The sequence below is a fragment of the Colletotrichum fructicola genome (assembly GCF_000319635.2).
Source record: "Colletotrichum fructicola Nara gc5 chromosome Unknown KSG_Nara_v1_contig09, whole genome shotgun sequence".
NCBI lineage: Eukaryota > Fungi > Ascomycota > Sordariomycetes > Glomerellales > Glomerellaceae > Colletotrichum > Colletotrichum fructicola.
In genome coordinates this window covers 141,782-162,389 of record NW_027094059.1, presented here as the reverse complement: position 1 = coordinate 162,389, position 20,608 = coordinate 141,782, and the positions used below count along the sequence as shown (strand labels likewise).

The window sequence follows — 20,608 nt, the reverse complement described above, 5'->3', positions numbered from 1 at the left end:
AGCACTCCGTAGTAAGTTGAGGATCGTTGCGTCCTAGCCTAGCCTCGGCACTACTCTCGGATTTCTTGATCATCGCACTGGGAATTTTTAAAAAGGGCTTCCCCTCAGGACGCGTCAATCCAGGGTCCTGTCTCGTGGTTCTCGTCTGTTTCGTGCAGCAAGCTCTCCAGTGCCCCCCTCCGCCTCTTCATGAGCAGCAGAGCCGTCTGATCGGTGGTCGTTTCTTTTCAACAATACCCAGGCAAGCCCTCAACTGTGCTAGCCCGTGGTCCACCACCCTCTGCCACTACCGATACTCGTTGAAAAATTTCTCTTAATTTTCTTCCGAGTAGGCCAAGCCAAGCGCAAACGCTTGCCGTCAAGTTCCTCCCCCTCCGTCCTGTCTCTTGTCAAAGCCACCGGTGCGACCCGAAACCCTATTCCGCAGCCATGGCTTCCCAGGTCACCGAGGTCAACAAGACCGCCTCCGACAGCAACAGCCCGGCCGTCACCCCGACCCGTCGCAACTCGGACCCGGCGCTGGAAATCTCCAACCAGCACCAGCATCACCACCTTCACCACTCCGACCGCGTTGATGCCAAGGGCCATGCCGACAACGTCGTCTACACCCGCACCGGCGACTCGACCGTTCCCCACCAGAGCCATCTTCACGACCACAGTGAGCCGCACGACATCGAGAAGGGCAACCCGGACAAGCTGAGCGGCCCTCCCGACTACGATGGCGAGAAGGGTGGTGTCATGACGCCCTCCGAGCAGGAGGGTGCTCAGAAGCCTTCCAGAGTTCGCACTTTCTACAAGAAGAACAAGTGGATTGCCCACCTTTTCATCTTCTGCCTCTTCACCGGCTGGTGGATTGCCTCGCTCGTCCTGCACCGCAACGACAAGAACTGGGTTGTGCCTTTCCTCGTCTGGCTCGCTATCATGCTCCGTCTGGTCTTCTTCTACGTCCCCAGCTCCTACGTCTCGCGCCCCATCAAGTTCGTCTGGCAACATTCGGCCGGCCTCGTCCACAGCGTCATCCCCGAGAAGTTCCGCACCATTGCCGGCGCCGCCTTGACCATTGCCGTCATTCTTGTCGGCTCATTCGTCTCCGAGGAGTCTGCCGATAACACGCGCGAGAACCGCGCCGTTTCCATCTTCGGTCTGATCGTCATCCTGTTCTGCTTCTGGGCCACCTCCGCCAACCGTAAGCGCGTCAACTGGCGCCCTGTTATTGGCGGCATGCTGTCGCAGTACATCATTGCGCTCTTCGTGCTCCGCACCGGCGTTGGCTACGACATCTTCAAGTTCATCGCGGACCGTGCCGGCGACTTGCTCGGCTTCGCCAACCAGGGAACTGCTTTCCTGACTGCCGACAGCGTCATTGACCTCCACTGGTTCATCAGCGGTGTCATTCCCCCCATTATCTTCTTCGTCGCCATTGTCCAGGTCCTCTACTACATTGGCTTCCTGCAGTGGTTCATCGGCAAGTTCGCTACCTTCGTCTTCTGGGCTCTGCACGTGTCCGGTGCCGAGGCCGTCGTCGCTGCTGCCACTCCCTTCATCGGCCAGGGCGAGTCTGCCATGTTGGTCCGTCCTTTCGTCCCCCACATGACCAAGGCCGAGATTCACCAGATCATGACTTGCGGTTTCGCTACCATCTCTGGTTCCACCCTCGTCGCTTACATCAACCTGGGTCTTAACGCCCAGGCCATGGTGTCGTCCTGTGTCATGTCCATCCCCGCCTCCATCGCCATCTCCAAGCTTCGCTACCCCGAGAACGAGGAGACCTTGACCGCCGGAAAGGTCGTGATCCCCGATGACGACGAGCACGAGGCCAAGAACGCCATCCACGCCTTTGCCAACGGTGCCTGGCTCGGTATCAAGATCGCCGGTACCATTGTTGCCTCGATTCTCTGCATTCTGGCCTTCATTGGTCTCGTCGACGGTCTGCTGAGCTGGTGGGGACGTTACATCAACATCAACGACCCTCTTACCCTTAACCTCATCACCGGCTACATCTTCTACCCCGTTGCCTTCCTCTTGGGTGTTCCTCGCAACGGCGACCTTCTCAAGGTTGCCCGCCTGATCGCCATGAAGGTCATCGCTGTAAGTGAAATCCCCAAGACTGGCGTCTTTACTTTTTCAGGTACTGATCTCTCTTTTCACAGAACGAGTACGTTGCTTTCTCCGCGATGAAGGAGGCTCCCTACAACGACCTTTCTCCCCGCTCTCAGCTCATTGCCACCTACGCCCTCTGCGGTTTCGGTAACATTGGTTCCCTGGGTATCCAGATCGGTATCCTGGGCCAGCTTGCTCCCAGCCGTGGTGGTGATGTCAGTGCCATGGCCATCTCTGCCCTGATCTCCGGTGTCATGTCGACCTTGACTTCCGCCGCCGTCGCCGGCCTTGTCATCACCCACCAGACGACCAACCTGGTCTAAGGTGCGAGCCGGAATGGGCCGGTGGTGTGAGGCGCGGCATCGTTGCCGGCCGTCGTCAATGAGTGAAAAAATGAGTTCAAGAAAAAAGATGAAAGATGTGTACGATGTTGATGAGGCGCTGTTGCGTCAGAAATAAGAGAAAGAACCACACAGTGGTAGACAATAATACCCGGCTTTTGTCAGCGAGCTGACCAATATACCTACTTCTCACTTCCAAGTCTCTGAAAACATGCTGGTAAAGGAACCCCGAAAGGGCCCTCCGAGGGTCTTATACCGAGAGGGAAATCGTGGTGTGACGACCCAAGACGTGATTCGAGGCTGTCTTGCGCGATCGGTAGGCGGGCTTCTTTAAGAAGTCCAACGGCCTTTTGTGCCCCTGGACATAAGCTCGCCTTCCACGCCCTTGCTTGCCCCGCCGGCCAACATCTCCGGCGGTCGTCCGTGAGTCACGCCGGGATCCTTAGCATGGCGTGGTGGCTTCAGCAGCGCTCATTGGCGCCCTGACCGCCGGTGGCACCCTCTTCAGCGGGAAGAAAACAGTGGTGAAAATTTTAACCAACAGGAACACTACCGCCGGTGTCCTGCGGACGTCGGCGCCGGCCGCAGAGGCATAGCTGAAAGTTCAAGCTCAAAGGCCAAACCTCGGTTTGGTAGTTTCCAGTGCGTAATGAGAATGGCAAAAGAGCCTGGAATGCGCCGTTTTTCAGTTCCTCTATTGATTCTGTCAGGGTTTTCGAGCCTGCGATTTGCAGCGGTTGGTTGGTCCCCCCACGGCGCTGGCTGAGGCGAAATTGGGGTCGGCCGTCCGGTCCAGGAACAGCGGTAGGAACCTGGGAATCGCAGCATTCCTAAATTCCCAATGTCGGATTTCGACGGTCGCCGGTCCCCTAGACCTTTCGACGGCTATCCCCTGAGGCAGATAGCTTGCAACATAATTGGGTTCGAGATCATTGATGAAAATCTTGCTGCATGTGCTAACCTCAACCCATCTTAGCTTATGCACCTTCAGCGGAAGTTTAGTGCACCTTGCTTGCTGCAAGTGTTCTGTACAGCATGAGGCTCTAAAGTGAGACTCTCGTTTCTTGACGTCGTAGATACAATAAACAGCGTATGCCAATACCAGCGATCTACCTGCTCCTCTTCGTAGAACATATGTTTGCTTTTGGTGCATGTGCATTGAAAGACGGGACTTTTCGATTTAAGACTGCTCAACGACAACAAGCCGACAGCACTGCTCTTTCCGAAAGCACCTGGCCTCTTCCCCCTCTATCATTGACTTCCGAAGTCAAAATGTCACAAAACGGGCATGACATCACGCTTAAAATCTCAGTCTTTGCAGAAGTAGTGCACCACTACTGACTAGCTAACTGGAATCTGAAATCATTTCTGATCTCTCTCCCCTATTCAAGCGATTACATCTGACATGCTGACGCATGGATTATGCATATCGCCTCTGGGCGAGTACTTCTTTGTCTGCTGCAGGCCTCCTGGGTTGTCTTGCAAACCGTAATCGCCGTCTGATCGTCTGGCAGGGAATCAAATCTCACGTGAGGAGCCATGTCCATCAAGGTGCCTCAAAAATGGCATATAAATGGTTGCCATTCCGCGAACCTCTTTTTCATACATCCTCTCCTCGTCAACGACTCGGCAGTTGACACCGGGCATCTTTGAACTCAGACGTGGCACATGAAACCAAGCATCATTACGAGTGCCTTTCTTAATCTCCGGTCACTCTCCATCCGTCGAAGACTTGTCCGGGACACGGCTATTCATGGATGGCATCATAGAAATGGTCTTTCCTTGCCCGTGGACAATTCAGTCGCCCATGGCACATGCAGACGAAGTCACGCTTACTCGGAACACGATTTTTGAACTCTTCAAAGAGTGATGGTATTATATACGGAAGAAAAAAGGACCACTTGGGTCAAATGGTTATAAACAGGAAGTTGTCCTCGCTAAAGGCGAGATGTCTAGGCAACAAAGTAATGACCAGAGAGAGGCGTCGATATGTACAGCAGACTGCCTCTTTCGAGTCGATCCTCGTGCCCGAAGGTGGGTATTGTTGTTGTTCAGGCGTTTAAGCAATAGTGCACTGGGAGTACCACTCGCTGTTCTTGGTGCACTTGAATCCAGTGCCGCAAGCGGTAGGACCAGTCCAGCCAGAGCCACCGCACTGGCCCCAGGGACCGGCAGCAGCAGCGGAGGAGTCGGAGCTGGCAGCCTCAGTAGACTGGGCGGCAGCAGACTCGACGACAATGGCCTTCTTGGTAGGGGTGGCGGAAGCGACGGGGGCGGCAGTGGTGGCGGAGCCGTTGCCGGAGCCGGAGGTGGTGCCGGATTGCCAGCCACGCTCACGGGAGAGCTCGTACCACCAGTTGCGGAGCATCCAGCCGTCGAAGTCGGTGATCTCGGCAGCGGAGCCGGCGTTCATGATGAAGCTGGTGACACCAGTGGGGGTCCAGTCGTAGAAGTCATCCAGGCCGTAGGTGTGGCCAACCTCGTGCATAAGAATGTGGGCGTTGCCAGTAAGAGCACCCATGAAGTACTCACGGCCAATACGCTGACCCCAGTCACCACCAGCACCACCAGACATGCCGTCGGTGAGCCAAAGAGACTGGTCGTAGTGACGGTCAGCACCGGCAGCGCACTTGCTGTAGTCGCCGTCCTGGTTGAAGAAGCGGCCGCAAGACTCGGCGCACTGGGGAATGCCATCGGCATCAGTGTCGGTGTAGACCTCGATGCCATCAGTGGAACCCTGGAGCAGGCTCTTGTCCTTGACAGCCCAGCCGACAACGTTGACCTTGATGTCGGAGTAAGGGAAGTTGTCGTAGCCGTAGAGCCACTTGTACCAGCCCTGGTGAGCGGTGTTCAGAGCGGAGGCAACGGACTTGCGCTGGGCCTCGGTGACGGAGGCAGTGGACTCCCAACGGACACAGACGTTGATGGTGCCCTTGGTGGCCATGACCTGGTCCCATCCGTAGTTCTTGAAGCCGAAGAAGTTGGAGTAGGTGCTCTTGCAGTGGTCCCAAACCTCCTTCAGGGGCGAGGCGATATCAGAGGGGGGGCTCCAGCCGGACTGTCTCTTGGTAGGGCGGTTGCGGGCCATCTCGAGGGGGTTGCGAGCGTTAACGGGAGTGATGGCCTGCCACACGGAACCGTCAAGGTCGGAGGTCTCGCTGGTGACGCCCTTAGCCTGGGCGGAAGCCGCAAGCAGGACAGCCGCGGCGGCGGAGGTGGTAGTGAAACGCATGGTGAAAGTGGTGAACAACAAAAAGTTTTACAGAAAAGAAGTGAAGATGTTCAGGAACGAATGACAGTACAACGGGGTTGGTGCTAGGGACCGAACGAAGTTGAATTGAGAGAATATGGAATGGAAGGTCTAGACGGGGTGCGACTTGGGAGAGATATATACAAACGCCAACCCTTTTCTCGTCATTTTCGTTCATCGTATTCATCTGGGCCCAAAAGGAGCCATCCGCTCCACGAGCTAAGCGAGCACATCACACTAGCCTGGGTATCTGCCGTATTGGCAGTATTGGCCAAGACTTCAACGTTGCTGCTTCGTTGCTTCTGCCGCCTGCTGTTTCCCCAAACCTCCATATGCAGCAAGAATTGTTCGTGTCGCGGCACAACTCATTGGCGGGAGAATAGGCCTGCGGAGACTGATGGGACGATGGTAGATTAAGGACCGCTGTAAGGGTGGCGTTGGCTGCCCGAGTTGGGGAAGAGATCCTACGGCGCAGAGAGGGGCGTGATGGGATGCCTTCCTATCCTGAACGTTGTGGCCGGACATAAATGACGCCAAGGCTGAGCGGACAATTTCTGCGTGACAAGCAGGTTCTGGCGTCGAACAAGAAGGCTTGGAAAATCCGGGGAAGGGCGCCTATGCAGCGTGAAGGGGGCCAGAAGAGGCTCATCCATCTGCCGTCCATTGGTGCGGAATTGTTTATGGGGAGGGTGAAGTTCACGTTGCATTGATATTTCATCATTCGAATCCATCCAAACATGAACTCTTAGGGGTGCGATCTTAAGAAACACGGAAGCAAAGAAGGTTGTATGCTTTCGGGTCGATCATCCGACACCAACTCACGGAGCACTCGGTCTTCAGGCCAGACGTGAGATGGGCAGAGAGAAGGGACGAAAAGACAAGGAGAGAAGTTGTTTCAAAGCAGGTGAAAGCGAGCAATGGTGAAACACGGCGATAAAATTGCGGGACTGCCATCCAGAAACCTGGTAATTTCTGGAATCCCTGACTGGTCAGCGCACTGCAGGACCAACGGGGATAGCTACTGAATGGTATCTCATGACGTTACATAATCCGGTCATGGGAGGTCGACTTGGCAGCTCCACGCCTCAATTTGGACGAAATCGAGGGCTTCCAGACTCTTGGCATCGGGTCCGTCCATATCACCGGGTGGGCGATTTGCCACGGCAGGCCGGGAGTAGTCCGTGGTCATGGCGGCGCCGGCTCGCTACCACAGAATCATTGCCAGCGTCTGCCTATTTGGTGCACTGCGTCTCGATTGGTCGTCGGAGCGTTGCCTTTGAATTCACGCTGGTTGGTCAAAGTCTTTCGATTTGCGTCTGTAGGGCTGGCAGGACAGCCGCCCGCCGGAGGACTCGGATGAGACGCGGATATCAAGCTTCTGGAAGAGTGACACCTGTCAGATTTCCCATGTTTTGACGCCGCGCCGGCTGCGGCTGCCGGTGTGGAATTTCATCTCCCGCTGAAGCGGTCCTAGCGGTCTGGACATCACTGACGTCGTCAAACGAGCAGCGCAAGAGTCATGTACTGCTGAGAGTCCTGCGACCATTATCAACTTGTCTTATGGCCACCGGTGGGAGACGGTGGGAGACGGTGGTCTGAGCCTCGGAATAATAACGATTGACTTCTAAGTCCAAACTGCTGCCCACGGAAACCGCGGATATGTTAATCTTCTTAATCTGTGCTTTCAATTAAGCATAACCCTGACCACCACTTTCCGAAATCATAGCAATATATTGCCTATGGCTCCCGCTTCGCGTTAGTCTGCCCGTCGGACTTTTTCAGTGCACTCCACCTCGGTTACACTTGCTGCACCTTAATCAAAACCTCAAATGGTCTGGAGCATGCTCCTTTTCAAGACCCTCATCGCAGTGGAATGAGCCAATTGCGTCGTGTAAAGGCACAGGAGATGAGCTGCAGCCGCGATTCAAAGTGCATGGGGCAAACGCGACAGAGATTCACAACCGCAGCGCCTCGCACGCGCCCTACCCCTTAACAGCCCGCCCCAAAGGGATACGGGCTGGTCATCATTAGTCACCCGTCCGTCAATTGATTTAGTTCGTTAACTTGAGGCACGCAAACAGTCGAGATAGACTTGGCAAGACTTTTTGCAAGCAGAAGAGTTGCAAAGCGGAAACTATCGGCTAAGGTATACGAGACTTTACTTCAACATGTCTCAATCAACTGGAGAGAAGTGAGATGATTAGTGGCGGAACAAATCACCACGGTCCACCAAGGAGCACCCGTATTTGATTATCCGTCCGCAATCCAGCGTCGGAAGGGTACATCCGTAAGTTCAAGAGACTCAGAGGCGAAATTCGAGTTTAATAAATGATATTAGGTGAGAAGTTTGTATGATGATTCAGTTGGGTCTCTCATGGTTTTGGGCAGTCTCTCTGGCATTCCAGCAACTGCGGATCCCCGAGAGACAGTTGCCGGTGATGGTGATGTTGAGAGTCAGGCCAAGTCAGGTCATAACCGAAAACAATCCTCATGAAAAGGGGCTGGGTCACAAGACAGCGAATTGCGAAGGGGAAAAATCCCTCAATGAGCAGCCAGCATACTCTGGGCCGATTATTTCTCAATTGAGCGGTTTGAATTGACTCGAGCGGTTCACAAACTCACTCACAAGGTGTTGATGGAACGATTGGGAAGGGCTTGAGACGTTACATGTGTCTGGCGGAAGCTGAAAATACTTCTTACTCCGCCATCCGTTGCAACGGCATGGCGATGGGGCTTTCGGTACGGGTCCTGAATCCAAGCACTCAAGTTGCAAAGAGGGCCGTATCGAAACTATCCTTCGACTCAGCGCAAGCAGTATGCAACATGCGTGCATGCAGTATTGTGGTCGCAGTGTTCGTCCAGTCATTTTCATTTTATTTGCCAGATTCATAATTGGCGATGCATACTATGTTCTACGGCTGATTGTGCTGTCTAGGAGAACCGCGTGTTGGGCCTCGCTTGCCGACCCCAAACTTGGGTGGTTTCGGCCCCATGGCGGACGATCATCCGGGGCTGTGGTCCGGCATTCGGCACTGGGTACGATGCGAAGAAACCCGCTCAAGCACAGCTTCACGGGAGCAGTAGCCGTCAGTTGAGAGGCCATAGTTTGACAGAAGCTTGGTTACTCCGAAACTGGTCGGTCTGATCTGCAAGGTGACTTTTCGGTCGACGGTGTAAAAGTCCGTGGCATTATTTTGCGACGACAACGGTGATCGCAGAAAGCAGCCGTGTCCAGTGGCCGAAAGAGCCTTTATCAGTTAATTTGGGCAACTGTAAGGAACTTCGAAGGCCGCTCGAGTAAGTCTGCGATTCTTTTCAGCCGCTCGGTTTGGTAATGGAGTCGCCTTCTCGGTTTCGAAGTTGCTGTCATTCCGCGCCTCAGCTTCCCCCAAAATGCTTCATCTCATGTCATGCCGTCTGATTACCGCAAGGAAGCCCCGATCTCCACCACGCAACGCAGATCTTATGGTCCAATCATTGCGTTAAGCGGCCGCCTTTTGCATCGCACGCCTGAATCTTCAAGGTCCAACCTCAAACACTGCCGTCTGAACTCGCTTTCGCCCGAAGTGCCGAAGGGTTGCGATGATCGTCCTTGCGCCTCAGAGCAGTCTGAGCTCACCGATCTTTTCGGACTCGCGCAGCTCGCGTACAAAAGGCGGTCGAGTCGCCGCAACTCGGCATGATTTACGATTCAATTCATCCCAAAGTCTTTCATTATTGAGTTGAACTCAATTTCCGTCCAAGTTCTGTGAACTCTGTTTCTGACTCTAATACCCACTGTCTTTTTATCCTGTCGCTGTCTCAAACAACGCATTCTTTCGTCGTCCGACCTATTTACATTCTGTCATCCGTTCTTTCACGTCAAGATGCAAACCAAGATCGCACTCGTTGTCTTCTTCAGCGCTCTCAGCGCCTCTGCCGCGACCATTAAGCGCCAGGCTACCGGCGGAGCTGACTTTGGCAAATGCACTCCTACCATGGACTTCCAAACGGGCCGTCCCGGACGCAAGGCCACCGAAGGCACTTTCTTGCCCACCGATCCTCTTGTTGCGAAGGGCCAGCAGGATGCGCTGAACCCTGGCATCATTACCAACCGAATTTGCGACCAGCTCACCAACGTTTGCGAAGCGAACCAGGCCGCTAAGGACGCGTGCCAGGCTGCCAAGGCCCAGGTTGCTTCCGCGGGCACCAAGGATGCCTCAACGGCAACCCTTTTCAACCAGGCTTTGGGATTCAACTAGGCTTGATCGCTAGTTGAAGTAAGAAGTCCCGCCGAAGAGTATTTCGGGAAAAGTGGAGGACTGAGCCTGGCGCCATGACTTATGAATAATCATGCTGTTATGAAGACGACTCTGTCTCCCGGGTGGAGGATATGGGTCAAATCGGGTGGCTCTCTGGCATTTACTCTACAATGTAGGATTGAGGAAATGAGAGACAACCTGCCCAAAATTTTGGCTGTCGCTGTCATATTTCGTGGTTGAGTGTGAGAGTCCAAAAGTGATGCCGCACGTTCTAATGATGCACTAACTCTGTACTCTCGAAAGCAAAGTAAGGCCCGTATGTGACAAACCGAAAGTGCACACTTTCTGTCAACTTCACCATCGTCTCTTGACTCTCCACATATCTCTGTTTTTAAAAGTGCGACGCTTAGCGGCTGGAAGCATTGATATTTGCAAAAGCGATTCTTTGTACGACTTCTTCAGCTTCCTGCTCTGCCTACGACCAGTTGATACTGGATTAACACGAGACCAAAGCTTGTGACAAATGTGCTCCAAATCATCCACGAAAGGTCACCTCTCAGACGACTCCCTGCCGCCAGTCAGCTGCATGCACCTTTCCCTCAGAATAGACGAAAAGTGAGACGGATCTGATACCATCGCGTTCCCATCGGTGGACCGCGTCGCATCTCCGCGACCCCGGTTCTTGAGGAACATAAACATCGGCTCCATTATTTCCGAAAGTCTGGGTTGTAACTGGTCCCTAAGGCTAGAGACAGACAACATAAAGACAAGAAGGACGATTTGCCACTGGAAGACCAACTTTGTGACTCGCTTAAGGCTGATACACAAAGCACTCACAACTGTTGCCTCACAAGCCATCTAGATGTTATTTTCGAGCGCCATTTCTCCCTCCTTTACGTGCGACGAAAGTAAAAAGCTCATGTGATGTTCCACCATAAACAGCCACAAGAAGCTTCTAAACGACTTCGCTAGGCTTGGCTCTGTCGAGTTCCAAGACCATGTTCTATCAGGGGTCAGAAAAACATCGGCGCGTTTGGATACTCAATATCACTATCCTTAGACTCGAATAAACGCCAAGAACAAAGGCGCAGAAGACAGATGTGTATAATAAGTCTTAGATTGTTTCCGTTGATTCACTTAGAAATCTTCGAGTGCTTTACTCTGCCTTGCGGTCTGGCTTTGCCGATTCAAGAATACTAGACTTTGACAGAATAGCCGCGCGAAATAAAGAGCAACACGAGGAACCCTGGGGCTAATCGTGATCCTACGTTGTGATAGAGCAACTCCGACATGATCTTAAGATCAAATAATCGTAAATATCGACATGAATTTTGCTATTAAGACGGAAATATTTTCTTTCAACGTCTCGTATGCTCCTAAACTTCACTGGTAACACCCAGGAACATAATAACCTCTAACGGATTCTCATCGCAATGTTCACAAAGGGTTGACTCTCAAATGCTGAGTAATTCAGAGGTTTTAGCACGTGATGGATTTCAATCCTTGCGTATTTAAGGGGCGCTGGCTGATATGGCGTTATCCGAGCTGGAAATACCAGTTGCCGTTAACGTAGTCATGCCACGGCACCAAAACGACAGGCAGTGTTAAACCTTTCAGCAACATGTATCACGGCACCAAACCGAACAGAGCGCACCCCTCGACATCGGGAAATTCCCGACACATTCGTATTGGACTGGCGGAGCTCGACAACAGGGCCCCAAGGCGGAGTACCTGCTCGACGCCTTGTCCGTCGGCCACCAACAGCATGTGAGGCTTGTCGTTCAGCCAAAGTCAAATGCAGTGGAAAGCAAGACTGTGAAAGATGTGTTACCCGTGGCTTGGTGTGCAAGTACACTTCTCGGGATAGCCAGCTGCAACCAGCGCTCATGAAGTCCCCTCAAGGGAAGGACGGCAATCAGCCGTCGACAGACAGAAGGGGCCTTCGACACACACCGACATCGCAGACTCCAATTCCAAGCACACCGCAAGAATCCAATGGGGCTCTAGATTTGCAAACATCAACGAGTAGTATGATTTGCCAGCCGGTAACTACACTGGCAGACTGCGCCAACGGGACGGGCAATCTCGTACAGAACTTCAACTGGGACGGCATGGATTTCGGCATCCATGTGAGTAGTCCACTCGATACCGAATGATTCGTGAACTGAATTTGAACTTCTTCAAAACCAGACTTTTGACGCCAGCCTTCCTGAAATTCCTTCTACGCAACTTTTGCCAGGCGGTGGCCTGCAAAACCTTCCGCAGAATGTGGCCGAACTACCTCTACTCGATAATTATGATCTTCCTCCTGGACTTCAGAGCGAAGTTTCTTCCGCGACATCGGGCGACCACAGCCCTCGAACGGCGTGTTCGCATCGGCTGGATTTACCTCCGTTTCCAGCAAAGATCGCAGCCGCAATACAGCAGGAGCGACTAGACCTGGTTCTGAAAGTGACAAGAGAGGTCATTAGTTCTTGTCAAGAGACTTTCGACTGCAAAAAGTGCCAAGTCACATGTACTGATCTTCTCTTCATGATGACTGTACTACAGGAGACGCACCCCTGTTTTGATTGCGTTGCCACCAAGGATCTGGATGGTGACATTGAGCTCAGCTTTGGGGAATACCAAGTCTCTTTCAACAACGCCAGCGAGACGAATGGTCGTTATGGATCTGGTACAGAGGGCTAGCACGGTATTGACTGCAATCGGTGCCAAAAGTCACTGCATGATGGACACCCTGCCTGAGCCTTGCAAGCAGGCAAGAGCGAACATAGTCTACCTTGATGAGACTATCAGTCACTTTGAAACCATACTTGGGCGAGTAAAAGCCTACGTTCAGAGAGGGAGTTCAGGGTTATGAAGCGACGATTTCTTTGGACGGAATATTGCTTGCCGAAAGGGGAATTCGTGATCTTTCGGAATTTTGTCTGCCTTGCGTGTATGCTCGCGACGCTGAGCAGCGCAGACCATGGTATATTTACCCCGGGAAATTCAACAAAATGTTTCGAGGTTCGGAAAATTCGAGCTGGATTTTCGGAGTCGAATCTTATCGCTTACCAATCCCATGTTAGAGCTGACCGTACTTGGTGGCTGTCAGTCGGGGTCTCAAGACCACTATTACTATCCCTCTGAACCTTACTGCCACTACTCAGTACGACAGAGATCCTCAAGAGTATCTTCAACATTCGAAACTGGTGCTGAAATTCTCTCCCGAAATCTCATCTCCTCCATATCGTCCGTTCTTTAGTTCACCGTGGCAGACTACACGAGCTGCGAAACTACAGCGCCTCCTGATGAAACCCAGACCTCAACCGCCGAAAAGCAAGAGCACTTCCTCATAGCTGGGACTGCGACCAACATGGTATGGGAACAGGTCTAGAGCCAGTTCAAGTCGAAATGGATGTATCTCCTGAACGGTGTCTTATTCGAAGTTGGGTCAGCTATCTGCGGTTCGGCACCAAACATGAACGCCGTGATCATCGGAAGACTCATCTGTGGTATCGGCGGAGCAGGCTGTATGTTGGCATTCTGACTCTCATAGCCGCCACGACTACCATAGCATGAAGGCCACTTTATATTTCTGGCACTGGTATAACGTGGGGCCTAGGTACCGCCTTAGGTCCTGTGCTTGGGGGTGCCTTTGAGCAGTTGGCGGTTGGCTGGAGATGGGCGTTCTATATCAACCTGTTCATCAGGGCTGTTTGCGCACCAGCGTACATCTTCCTCCTTCCTAGCGTGGACCCTCGTCCTGGTGTGTCACCTAGAGAACGTGCGTCACAGTTAGACGACGCAGGTATGTTCTTGCTGATAGGGAGTCTGGTGAGCTTCATCATGGCTATCAACTTTGGCGGCCTCACCTACCTGTGGAATTCAGGCTAGATTATAGCCCTATTCGTTGTTGCTGCTGTGTTGGTTGCTCTGTTGGGTGTCCAGCAGAGATGGGCCGTTTTCACCACCTTGCCCCGTCGCCTGATACTGATCCAACTTCTTGGATCCCGAACTGTTCTCATACTCTTCGCGTCAACTAGTGCCTCCGCGGCTGGGGCCTTCATCCCGATCTTTTTCGTTCCGCTATTCTTCTAATTCACTCGAAACGACGGTGCGCTCGATGCAGGAATCAGACTGCTGCCCCTAATTATCGTCTTAGTCGTCGCGATCTTTGTTAACGGGCTTTTGATGGCCAGATTTGGCTACTATATGCTGTGGTATCTTGTCGGCAGTCTGATTAGCGTCGGCGGGGGAGCTTTGATGTATCTGGTCGACTGTAGCAGCAGCTAAAGCGCCATATACGGGTATACCGTCCTCATTGGGTTCGTAATAGGCATCTTCATTCAAGCGTCATTCTCCGTGGCGCAGGCTGTCGTTGACCCGAAGAACGTCGCGGCTGTTATTGGGTTCATGACACTGGCAAAATATCTCGGCAATACCACTGCGCTTGCCATTGCCAACTCTCTGTTAGGATCTTCTGAACTTTCGTCTCGGCCAAGTTCAAAAACAGAAATTTCTGGGGTCGCAGGGGGCTTTGTCCAAAAGCTCGACGATGGCATTAAGGCGAGGGTTGTGGATGCCATCGTGGATTCCATTAGCAAGACCTATATCTTGGTCATGACTGCCGGAGCACTTGTTGCGCTGCTCAGCCTATTCATGAAGTGGGAGAAGCTGTTCATCAATGCCTCTGTCACCGCATGCTGATTGCAACTCAGTAAGTCGTGAAGCAAGACTTAGAGGAGATCCAGAGAGTGGCAGAATATAGACAAATAAACCAAAGATTGTTTATATAGACCATGCAATGTACTGCATGCAGTGGTGAGAAGCAATGATATAGAGCTCAGAGGAAATCCGACAAGATAAAGTCACAACAGAAATGATCGTTCGACTTGATTCCCATGGGAATCCGCCTTCTACAGGATGGGAACATCCAGTTCACAAAATGCATCCTCTTTGGGCAATGTCCCATTCACGTAGTAGTCGGCCGTAGCCAGCGCCGCACACCTCGATATTCCGACAGAACCATGCTACCGAAATTGTCAGTTTATGCCTCACAATTCGCTCACGAAGAACTTACCCCATATCCGTCAACATGCAGCACCCTACTTCCCTCGAAGGCATCGCTCATGTTCTTCGCCGAAACAAGCGGCGTAAACGCATCAGCCGTGTTCCCAATGAACATCACCGGGTGCCTTGTCTTCACGGCAAAGTCCCCGGCATATCGCTCCTTTGCATTCAGCCTCCACTGAGCGCATGTCATCTCCAAGATAACCTGGACGTCGCCAAAGATCTTGCTGCTGCGTCCCAGTCTGTCCATTATGGGGAGAAACTCGTCAAGCGTGTCTACCCGCGCAATCTTATCGCCACACCTGATTTCTAGCTGCGCATCGGAGCTTGCGCCGATGCCTTCATATGACGACGTTAACTTAGCCCACGTCTCTGCGAAGAGAGTGTAGTTTCCGGACATCAGCGCGTCCAGACCATTTGTGAGAATGGGCCAATAGGACGGGCTATACAAAGCGGACATGATGCCCGCCTTGACGACGTTGTAGTCGATCAGAGTGCCGTTGAAAGGAACGGGGCGGGAGTTGAGGTCGTTGATGAGGGCATAAGTTGCGTCTTCGAGCTCCTGGGCGGTCTGGTTCCGGTGGGCCAAGGGGCAGGTGGACGGACTTGCGACGCATGATTGGAAGACGGCGCTGAAGGCTTTGTCGGAGCTCGCCCATTGCTCGTCATCCCTGCTTGCATGAGTAAACGAGGTACTTTCTGAGAGGGAGGAGAGATACATACCAGGCGTTGTAGTATTCATGGCCGTTGAGATTTCCGTCTAGGACCATCCTGTCGATCCTGTCGGGGAACATGGCAGCCGCCGTCTGGCCCAAGAGAGTCCCATACGAGCCACCTATGAAGCGTGTTTTAGCAATTGATGCGATGCTCAGCAGGGACGAAACCATACCCCAATATCTCAACAGGCCATCTTCGCCTAGGGCATCCACAATCTGCATCATGTCCCTGGCCACAAACGCGGTGCCATACACGCCGCCGATCTCCTTGTTCTTCTCGTAGCACTTGTCGGCAAGGAGCTTCGTGGAGGCCCAGAGCCTACCTGGAGTCACGTCTGAGGAGTTGGACCAGAAGTTCGGCCAAGTCATGATGGCCCAGGCTTTAGGGCTGCGGAGGAGGTGGGCGGTTAACTCATCTTGGTCCTCGAAACAGCTGAATGAGATCGTGTTTCCAGTTCCACTAGTGGTAAGTCAGTAAGGTATGCATGCCAATGTCGGCTGTTCTGTCAAGCAAAGCTTACCGTGGGTCAAACGTGACGAGGTCATGATACTCGCTGGTAGCACTAGTAACATGGTATTAGCAACAATGTCTTCGCAGGCCTGTCCCAAACGTCACTTACTTCCTGAAAACCCCTCCAGCTCTAGCCATGGTAGGTCGTCCAGCTACACTAGGACCGCCAAAGTTGAACAAGATGCTGCCCTTTGAGGGCTGCCGAGTGGCAGGGATGCGGAGAAGTTGTAAGTCCAGTGTCTCGCTTGAGTTGGGCGAGGTGTAGTCGAGAAGCACCGTCAAGTTCGCGCACTGAATGGGCTCGGTGCTGTTGAACTCGGTACAGTCACCCCATTCAATTCCCTTTTGGCTGCTGGACGCTGCATCTGCGCGAGCTCCTTGGAGCAGCAGAAGCGCTGTTGAGAAGCTCTGAATCTTCATCGCGGGACAAAGGCACGTGGTGTATCGATTGGTACTTGAAGTATGGGGTTCAATCGTATTGTGTTGCTATTAAACGATATTCAGACTTGCTGTCGAAGTTGCTGAAGACCAAGGTCTTTATACCCATCGGGAATACATAAACAGCCAGCCGTCATCTGTATCAATGATCTGCCTTGTTTGTAGAGACTCTCTTCCCAGCAACACTGCCTGACATCATGAGAATCCCACCAGCTTCGCCTGAAGAAATGACGACGTGCGCAGCAGTACCACCCTCTCAATTTCCCGTGATGGAAAAAGTCGAGCGGGCTGTGCAGCTCTGCCAAATGTACGACACACCGAATTGCCTCTTTGGGGAAAGACGTGAGGCGTCAGCCGGGCTGTTGGTTGTCCAGCGCATAGCTGACTGCCTCTAGCTCCGGAATAGACGAGCATATTGCTTATATGCTTGCTTTTCGTCAATAATTGTTGCCCGAGTGAGTATACGAAGGATTCACGTCCACGCAGAACACCATCACACCTCATCAACCCTTTCTTGAAACCCCGCGAGTGGTAAATTGCGATATTATTCATTCATTTATTCATCAATTCCATCTTTATATAGCACGATTGGATGCAATCCGAGTCTCTCAAGTGTTCCCAGTACGCATTCATTCTCGTGCCCAAGTCTGAATACCAAACATCTACGGCCGAAAGGGCAGCGCACAACAGTTAGTCAGGCCAGTAAACCACTCTTTCCTACCCTCGCCATCTCGACAATCACTCTTTTCCATGACCACGATCACGATCGCAGTCAAACTCCCTCGGTAAGACCCGGTCACCTTCATCCGCATTCAAAACCGTCAATCTCGGCACTGCATCGGCATCACCCACCCACCACCGTCCAGGCCGCCGTCAAGTGTGCAGCATCCGATGCCGGACAAAGGGCTCCATTCGTAGGGAGGACCCGGCAACGACTCCAACCCAGCTCCACCTCCACGTCCCGGCAGAACCCGCCGGTCGGGCGAACGCGCTAACGCATGCATGCAGTTGGCAGCAGCAGCAGCGGCAAGCGCATGCAACGCTTCCCTTCCGTTCCGTTCCCTCTTCTCCAGACCCGTCGACAACCGTGGTAGGTAGTAGTTGCAGCAGGAATCAGGGAGAAAGCGGGAGAGGTGTGGTGCAATCACAGAAAGCGAGCCAGCCGGCCAGACAGCTGCAGCCCTAACGAGAGTTCGGTTTCCAATCAGACAGCGTGGAATGTCAGGGTCGATGGTAACCTTCAACGGAGCCCGATCTGTTGGATTTCTGCGCGGCAGAAGGGGCGTGGGTGACTCAACTGTTGGGCAGGGCCAGACTAGCGAATTAGTAGACGGGTAGATGCGTGGGAGGGAATGTCGGTCTGGTAGATTGTCTTGATGTGTCTTGATTCTACTTGAAGATTTGCGATGCGCTCCAAGACATGTCTTTGGGCGGCGGTGTGTGCTGTGTTGTGCTGTGCTGTCCTGCTGCGAGTTGTGTTGGCGCTGCATCGCGGTCCAATATCAAAATACAGAGACCCAAATTTTGTCCAGGATTGCATAATCACGTCAACGATAAGGTGCTCAAGAGTTACTTTAACTTCTTTGTATTCAATCTCGGAGGCCCATGTCGCTGTGGAGAGGGTGATTCTCACCGCTACTCGAAACAGACGCTGAGCTCCACTGATACATGCGTTGCCTCGCAACAATCTCATCCTGCTAACCTGTAGCCACGCTGTTCCAGAATCGGAACGAGTCGTGCGAAAAACCTCCGCTGCAGAATTTCAACCCCGGGTTGTTCGATATGGCGAATGCCATTCGATGCAAAACAAGCCAAACTCGCGCGGCGTTACAGCCGGGAGAAGATGCCTGGTGCTGGTGATGTGCTGAACCCATAAACCTTCTAGATGCGCGAATCATGAACGCTATCGCAGGCCGTTGCGATGGATGCAATAACAATTAAACGAAAGGTGCTGCCGGAGGGATCATGCATATTCCTCGGATTGGCGCCGGTGGTCCCCATGCTGGTCCATGTCCCTCTTTATGACATAGCCGTTCTAGTGAATCCGACCGAGAGATGCAACGCTGACAAAAAACAAACGCCGGTGTACCCAATGCCACACAGGTGAAGACGGGTATTGGTCAAGGGAAGAGAAGTCGATCCACGGTTTGCGGAATGGTGCAGGTGTGGTGAAATGTCGACGTGAAAAGGGTATGTTGAGTGAATTCGAGCGCTCGCGAGGGGTATCGTGGTTGAGGCTGTCTATACCGAAGGAGATGGTAATCGGGAAAGGTGCGCTCAGTGCTTCTTGTCGGAGGAGCCGGTGTGCTGGGCCGACTGGTGGTGGTGATGGTGGTGGTGCTTGTGGGAGGAGTGGTGCTTGCGGACCTTGGGAATGTTAGCCACGTGCTGCTTCGGTTGAGACTGAGACTGAGGCTGCTCATGACGTACCCTCTGGCGACCGCGATGCTCCTCCTCGTCTGACGAGGTGTTGCTCAAACGTCTCCTCTCCTCCTCGTACCAAGTGCTCAGCGACTTGCCGCCGAACATGAGGTCATCGTCCTCGATGATGGTGGCTTGGATCCAGCTCTGGGAGGCGAGGTCGACTTCCCTAGCGTTGGGGTCCATGGTGCTGACGTTGGGAATAACGTAGTAGTACTGATCTTGTGCCGGTGACATTTTGAGAGTGGAGTTGTGTGTGTATGTTGTGCGGCTCTGGGTGGAATCGAAGCGGGCGGGTAGGTATGCAAGATGGGATGGAATGGCGGCCCCTTTATGCTTGTTTGTGTACAGGTTGGTGCAGAGAGCAGCGCGTAATGCGTTGATTTCGCGTATATGAGTTGGTTGATTGAAGTGTTTGGGAACAACCGGGATGATGGCGGCGCGAGTTATTTAAGCGTCTATAGCAGGGACCCTTGAGAATAGAATCAGGGTGTGTGGGCTGGCTGTCTGGACTGGCAGGGAAGTCTGGACCGCTGGAATTCGGGATGACGGCGGGAGGGACTGGGGTCTGGACGAAAGCGACAAAGAGAAAGAGGGCGTCGGATATCGAAGGGTCCAGGAGAAGCACAGGAGAAGACGCGATTTCTTTGTTCTCGTTTCTTCAAGATTGGTTGCCGATGGACAGGGCGAGGCGAGACAGCGCTAGGCGGAGAGAAGGCTGGATCGTGGATCACGGAAGAGGCAGCGGGAGATGTGTGTGTGTGTGTGTATGAGCGACGACGATGAGAGCCGAGAATGGGCAGTGCCGGCACTATTATCGAAGTTGGTGATGGGTGGTAGAAAAGTGTCGACACTTTGATCTTGGAGGAGAGAAGTGGAAGAGAGAACGGGAAGAGGCCGTCGTGACGGAACGGAAGCGGACGGCGGCTGGGTTAATATGGACGGGCAGGAGAGAGGGATTGTGGGATTTCCCTTCCCAGGTTGTGGAAGGTGTGGACGGTGGATGGTGGATGCAGGGTACTTGACAAGGCAGGCGACACCCTCAGGCGGCAGGCACAAGGCAGAAAAGGACCTCCCTCAGGCCTCACTCCTCAGGGCCTGCACCTTCCCCGTATTATTTTCAGGTCGCACACACAGAAAGCGCACCTCAGGACCGAGGAAGTACCCAAGTACCCAAGTACCCAAGTACCCAAGTACCCAAGTACCTCCCTCACTCGCGTGGCGGGAAGGTGTGAGTGTGCGAGTGTCGGGTGGGAAAGTGGAAAGTGCGCCAGGAGGGAAGGAGCGAGGGACGGACGGAGGGGGGGAGCAGCAGGGGGGGAAGGGGCAGGGGAGCAGGGGGGGAAGGAGGTACAGGGGGTACGATTAAGGGTGGGAAGGAGCAAGGGGGTGTCGGTCTGTGCAAATTCAAAATGGTGAAGGTGGAGCCCGCCAGTTTTCGGCCACCTTACGGATGGATACCTCAAACCGTCATGAGCCACAAAACGGAGCGACGGAAACGGAGACGGAGCCAGTCCAGTCCACTCCAGTCCAGC

General features: G+C 53.2%; 6 protein-coding genes across 6 annotated transcripts; 3 read left to right on the top strand and 3 right to left on the bottom strand.

Moving 5' to 3' along the window:
- Positions 1-429: 429 nt before the first annotated feature.
- Positions 430-2,423, top strand: SLC28A3-0 (Solute carrier family 28 member 3; the record flags this gene model as incomplete). The annotated part of the gene is made up of 2 exons (XM_032023048.1): positions 430-2,088; positions 2,151-2,423. 2 exons carry the CDS (start codon positions 430-432, stop codon positions 2,421-2,423), a joined length of 1,932 nt encoding a protein of 643 aa, XP_031880104.1.
- A 2,077-nt stretch (positions 2,424-4,500) lies between these two features.
- On the bottom strand, positions 4,501-5,673 carry axeA-1 (putative acetylxylan esterase A; the record flags this gene model as incomplete). Its single annotated transcript, XM_032023047.1, has 1 exon — positions 4,501-5,673. The coding sequence occupies one exon, from the start codon at positions 5,671-5,673 to the stop codon at positions 4,501-4,503; it is 1,173 nt and encodes a 390-aa protein (XP_031880181.1).
- A 3,884-nt stretch (positions 5,674-9,557) lies between these two features.
- On the top strand, positions 9,558-9,932 carry CGGC5_v014311 (uncharacterized protein; the record flags this gene model as incomplete). The annotated part of the gene is made up of 1 exon (XM_032023046.1): positions 9,558-9,932. The coding sequence occupies one exon, from the start codon at positions 9,558-9,560 to the stop codon at positions 9,930-9,932; it is 375 nt and encodes a 124-aa protein (XP_031880045.1).
- A 2,030-nt stretch (positions 9,933-11,962) lies between these two features.
- Positions 11,963-12,620, top strand: CGGC5_v014310 (uncharacterized protein; the record flags this gene model as incomplete). The annotated part of the gene is made up of 2 exons (XM_066153076.1): positions 11,963-12,061; positions 12,123-12,620. 2 exons carry the CDS (start codon positions 11,963-11,965, stop codon positions 12,618-12,620), a joined length of 597 nt encoding a protein of 198 aa, XP_066007386.1.
- A 2,213-nt stretch (positions 12,621-14,833) lies between these two features.
- On the bottom strand, positions 14,834-16,634 carry tap-1 (Tripeptidyl aminopeptidase; the record flags this gene model as incomplete). The annotated part of the gene is made up of 6 exons (XM_032023045.1): positions 14,834-14,947; positions 14,998-15,658; positions 15,711-15,822; positions 15,877-16,163; positions 16,225-16,266; positions 16,324-16,634. The coding sequence occupies 6 exons, from the start codon at positions 16,632-16,634 to the stop codon at positions 14,834-14,836; spliced, it is 1,527 nt and encodes a 508-aa protein (XP_031880044.1).
- Positions 16,635-18,929: 2,295 nt separating this feature from the next.
- CGGC5_v014308 (uncharacterized protein) lies at positions 18,930-19,310 on the bottom strand (the record flags this gene model as incomplete). The annotated part of the gene is made up of 2 exons (XM_032023044.1): positions 18,930-19,019; positions 19,083-19,310. 2 exons carry the CDS (start codon positions 19,308-19,310, stop codon positions 18,930-18,932), a joined length of 318 nt encoding a protein of 105 aa, XP_031880147.1.
- Positions 19,311-20,608: the final 1,298 nt, after the last annotated feature.